The 5,394-nt window shown below is 35.0% G+C and overlaps 2 protein-coding genes across 2 annotated transcripts in view; both read right to left on the minus strand.

Moving 5' to 3' along the window:
* Nucleotides 1-1,193, minus strand: part of LOC113828652 (RCC1 domain-containing protein 1-like) — a 2,148-nt gene extending 955 nt beyond the window's left edge. Inside the window, exons 1-3 of the mRNA XM_070115914.1 lie at nt 1,183-1,193; nt 973-989; nt 72-437 (exon numbers count right to left, since the gene is read on the minus strand). Coding sequence (XP_069972015.1) covers nt 72-437; nt 973-989; nt 1,183-1,193 — 394 coding nt within the window. The remainder of the gene's footprint in view (nt 1-71; nt 438-972; nt 990-1,182) is intronic.
* Nucleotides 298-3,941, minus strand: LOC138867633 (uncharacterized). The gene is made up of 5 exons (XM_070144143.1): nt 3,618-3,941; nt 2,785-2,916; nt 2,114-2,243; nt 1,274-1,370; nt 298-437 (listed from the first exon to the last, which is right to left on the minus strand). Exons 1-4 carry the CDS (start codon nt 3,622-3,624, stop codon nt 1,298-1,300), a joined length of 342 nt encoding a protein of 113 aa, XP_070000244.1. The 5' UTR covers nt 3,625-3,941; the 3' UTR covers nt 298-437; nt 1,274-1,297.
* Nucleotides 3,942-5,394: the final 1,453 nt, after the last annotated feature.

Consider the following 5,394-nt stretch of genomic DNA (forward strand, 5'->3'; position numbering starts at 1 on the left):
GATGCTTTACTTACAGAAAATATGCCTGTTACATTCATATGAACTCTAAGTGTATGGTAATGTAATCTTACCAAGCTGATATAATGTGTGCCTATCTCTACCTTTGACATCTATGATAGCCATATCTTCATTCCAGAAGTCCAACAGCCTGGACAAGGTCTGTACATTCACAACATCCTTCGCCCGGCCCTTGTTGATTCTCGGATCAGTTCTGCAATCTCCTGTTCCTTCGAGAGATGCTTTATGATCGTTGCCACTCTGTTCATTGGTCCTAATTTCTTCCACCTTGCTGTCTGTCATATGAACTGGTTCGGAACATTGGCATCTGTGGCTAAATGTTCCCAAAATCGATGCCTCCTGATCTGCCTTGGCTGGGAAGCCCAACTGGCCGCTTTCATTCCAGCCCCACGTGTATGCGTCACCACTCGTGCTCAAAGCTGTTGAAGAGAAAAAGAAGTAAGAGAGAGGACATGAGGAAGACAAAAGGGGGAGTATAAAGAAAAAGGAAATGAGAAAGATGAAGGGAGAAGAAATGAGAATGACAAAAAAGGGAAGAAGAAAAAGAAAGGCAAAGAGAATGACAGAAGGAAGGAGAGAGGAAATAAGAGACAAAAGGAGGAAGAAGAAAAAGGAAATAAGCTAGTTAAAAAGGAGAAGAAGAGGGGAAATAAGATAAAACAATAGAGAATAAGAAAAGAGATGAGATGAGAAAGACAAAAGGGGGAAAAACAAGCCAGATAAAGGAGGGAAGAAGAGAGAGGAAATGAGAGACAAAAGGAGGGAGAAGAAAAAAAGAAACGAGAAAGTAAAAACAGAGACTTGAAATTACATTAGAATATCACAAGCTAAAATTTAGTGTTGAAAATTCTGCATTTCTTTGATGCAAGAGCTCATTCCCCAAACATAACTCTATACTCTACCTCCACAGATCCAAAATTCCTTTCCCTAAGATTTGAGGTAACAATACTGTACTATGTGCTAAGGAAGGCCTAAAGGAAATTTAAATTGGTAAAAGAAGATTATTAAAATTTTACGGATGATCCTCTATTTCCAGAAACATGTTATTAATTTACTCAAGATACCATACAGTATATTTCTTAACGCACTAATTTCAGGATTAAACTCAAACCATTAAAGGCAACAATTAATTAAGTATTTATATATAAGAAAAAATATACATACATTATCGTCATCAAATATAACATACACCCACAACCACAGCCCACCCACAAAAATAATAATAAGAAAATAAAAATTAAAAATATATAATTACCGACACAGTGCCAACCCCCCGAGGCTATGGAGGAGATAGTAATGCCTTGGAGACTCTACTGGTTCTGGACAATTTTCCATTGCCAAGTTGACCACGCCTAAAGTGGGATAAGAAATTAATACGAATTGAATTATATGTAGGAGTTAGGCAAGTCATTTTTTGTCCATTGCTAGCAGGCAATTATTCAGAAGAAAAAGAAGTAGATTTTTAAAATGATACAGGAAAAGTCCTTATCAGTTTAAATATACTGGCTAAAGAAAATTTATCTGATATTTACTAATTTTACAAACTTTAACTATATCTGTGAGAGAACCTAGAGCTTCTATCTGTGTCTGTCTGTCTCTCCCTCTGTGTCACTCACTGTCATCCTCCTTCTCACTCTCACTTTAGAAGCATCTTTTTTAGATACAGAAACTGGAACTTAAAGACATAAGATGATTCAAAGTCTAAAAGAGTACAACTAAATTTCCATTGTGAATCCTGATGACACAATTCTTACATTTATAAGTATAAAACATATATCACATTGTTATGGACAATCCATAGGAGATAGACTTCTTTTCCAAAGTAAAAGACTATTTTAAATGCTAATTTGAAACAGCAGGGATAGTATATTAGTGGAATAAATTTTTCCCCCATTATATTCTTAAAATTAATTATCATTATCCTTTTACTCAATATCCTAATTTCAATGTCAAATGAGCTCTTCTTGTCTTCATTGGAAAATGATCTTAAATAATTTCATCCCATATTGGCAAAATGATACCCAGTGAGATTTAGGGGAAAAAAACAACCTTTTGTATTTACTTCCACCTACTTCTGAGGATGTGCACTACTTACATTCCACTGCCCCAGGTAAGGACTACTCCATCTGTTGTTATTGCCATACAGTGCTCCTTCCCCACTTCAACAACACTGATTCTGCTGCCACCATATGGTAGAGGAACACCACTGCTGTACAACTTCCCATCTGTGGTTCAGGGCAGGATATATATTCTTATGGTAAATCAATCAGAAAAAGCAAACTTGATCTATTGAAAAAAAACTTGCACTAAATCTATTTGAAAAAAAAAATCAACTAAATCTATTTGAAAAAATATATTCTTGCACTGCATCTATTTAAAAAATGTCATAGTGTCCTATAGAGAGAACCCCTATTTGGAAAATCAAAAATGTTTAATGCAAACAATTGTTCAAACATATAATGGTCAACATATAAGAAAACAGTTGACTCTTGACTATCGCAACCTAAATAAACAGCATTTTCTGTTCATACTAGCAATAAATAGCTTATTCATTTTTGCATAATATGTATATGTTATAACAACTACCTGTATAGTAATCTTTCATGACGACTTTCAACACAATAATTTCCTTTTCAATATTTTTCTTCTATTTCTACTTGTTAGAAATTTAAAAATGTCAACCTTGAGAAAGCCCAAGGAAAGATCAGTTATTTATTTATTTTTTTAAGTTCCTGCTTTGAAAGAAAATAACATCTTATACTTTACCTTCATCGAGAGCTATAAGAGAGTTGTCCTCAACAAAGACGGAAGAGAATTTTATTTGAGATGTTGTATGATGAACATTACTTTCACTCTCTGCTATCCTGTCCTGATCTTCAACTTGCTGCACTGAGGGACCTGTCAAATATGAAAAAGAATAACTTTTGATTCTCCTTATTCTACACTGGAACAACCCAAAAGGCACCAACTAGACAAGTACGATTAATTATGAACCGTATTCATGTTGACAAATGTGGAAAGGTATGAATGAGAACAAATATCTTCACAAGACAAATGTATTTTACCGGTAAAATACATCTCTTGTATTGTGAAGATATTCGTTCTCATTCATACCTTTCCACATATAATTATAAATATATTTTTTTCTAATTCTAAGTTTTATGATTTTTTAATCAAAGATGTGAACAAAGACTCATGCTTTCGTCCATTGCAGTATCTCTCTGGAAGAAGAGCTTCCTCCACTGCCCCTTTTCATGCAGAACCACTGCCCCATCATCGTTTATGGCAGCCATTCGCATCTCGCTCATAGATATCTGCTGGAGCAAATCATCAGCTGACTTATCTTATTAAACCTTGGTATAATTGCTTGTGGGTTGTTCATAATTCTTTTTAATAACTTAGTCATCCTTATTAATGAATAACTTAGATGATATATGTTTTATCAATAATATAATTCCCCTACACAAACCCTATTCCAAGTCAGAAGTTATACATGATAGCCTATGAACCATAACCATAACTATATACTTCCAGCAACTAAAATGATCAGCATAAGGTAATGTAAATACCAGAAGCAGGTAACACCTTTCGTATCCTACCTTCCATCCCTGTGCCATCTCCTCTTCCAGACTATAATCAAGATTTCTGTAGCCAGTAATTTGCCAACCAGCATCTGAAACATGACATAAGTGAGGTTCTTTGCTAGAAGAAATTTTACATCTCAAAGTTTTATGTCAGTTATATAAAAAAGAAAAGAACAAAATACATATGATTATTCTAAACTGTGAATTCAAAATTCATTATCCCTAACCTGACCTCACCAAATTCTAGCTAATGTAACCTAACCTCGATTAAACTGATTTAATATAAACCTCATGTGAGAAAACGAAATTTGGAGTCTCCGAGTCAAATTTGAGCCTAACCTAACCTCACCAAATTCCAGCTAATGTAACCTAACCTCGATTAAACTGATTTAATAGCATACGAAATTTGGAGTCTCCTGGTCAAATTTGAGTCTAACCTACACTAACCTAACCTAACCTAACCTCACCAAATTCCATCTAATGTAACCTAGGCATGATTAAACTGATTTAATATAAAACTCATGAGAGAAAACGAAATTTGGAGTCTCCTGGTCAAATTTGAGCCTAACCTAACCTAACCTAACCTAACCTCACCAAATTCCAGCTAATGTAACCTAGCCTCCATTAAACTGATTTAATATAAACCTAATGTGAGAAACGAAATTTGGAGTCTCCTGGTCAAATTTGAGCCTAACCTAACCTAACCTAGCCTAACCTAATCTCACCAAATTCCAGCTAATGTAACCTAACCTCGATTAAACTGATTTAATATAAACGTCATGTGAGAAAGCGAAATTTGGGGTCTCCTGGTCAAATTTGAGCCTAACCTAACCTCACCAAATTCCAGCTAATGTAACCTAACCTCGATTAAACTTTTTTAATATAAAACTCATGTGAGAAAACGAGATTTGGAGTCTCCTGGTCAAATTTGAGCCTAACCTAAAAACCTAACCTAACCTAACAACACCAAATTCCAGCTAATGTAACATAACGTCGATTAAACTGATTTGATATAAACCTCATGTGAGAAAACGAAATTTGGAGTCTCCTGGTCAAATTTGAGCCTAACCTAACCAAACCTAACCCAACCTCACCAAATTCCAGCTAATGTAACCTAACCTCGATTAAACTGATTTAATATAAACCTCATGTGAGAAAACGAAATTTTGAGTCTCCTGGTCAAATCTGAGTCTAACCTAACCTAACGTAACCTCAACAAATTCCGGCTAATGTAACCTAGCCTCGATTAAACTGATTTAATATAAATCTCATGTGAGCATACGAAATTTGGAGTCTCCTTGTCAAATTTGAGCCTAACCTACCCTAACCTAACCTAATCTCACCAAATTCCCGCTAATGTAACCTAGCCTCGATTAAACTGATTTAATATAAACCTAATTTGAGAAAACGAAATTTGGAGTCTCCTGGTCAAATTTGAGCACCTAACCTAACCTAACCTAACCTCACCAAATTCCCGCTAATGTAACCTAGCCTCGATTAAACTGATTTAATATAAACCTCATGTGAGAAAACGAAATTTGGAGTCTCCTGGTAGAATTTGAGCCTAACCTAACCTAACCTAACCTCACCAAATTCCAGCTAATGTAACCTAGCCTCGATTAAAAAGATTTAATATAAACCTCATGTGAGAAAATAAAATGTGGAGTCTGCAGGTCCAATTTGAGCCTAACCTAACCTAACCTAACCTCATCAAATTCCCGCTAATGTAACATAGCTTCCATTAGACTGGTTTAATATAAACCTAAAGTGAGAAAACGAAATTTCGAGTCTC

The sequence above is a fragment of the Penaeus vannamei genome, chromosome 3, assembly GCF_042767895.1.
Source record: "Penaeus vannamei isolate JL-2024 chromosome 3, ASM4276789v1, whole genome shotgun sequence".
Lineage (NCBI taxonomy): Eukaryota > Metazoa > Arthropoda > Malacostraca > Decapoda > Penaeidae > Penaeus > Penaeus vannamei.

Coding starts and splice junctions, on each gene's coding strand:
- LOC138867633 (XM_070144143.1), bottom strand. Junction 2,244..2,784: donor TCTTATAGCTCTCGATGAAG/GTAAAGTATAAG, acceptor CCTGAACCACAG/ATGGGAAGTTGTACAGCAGT. Junction 1,371..2,113: donor CTTACCTGGGGCAGTGGAAT/GTAAGTAGTGCA, acceptor ATCCCACTTTAG/GCGTGGTCAACTTGGCAATG.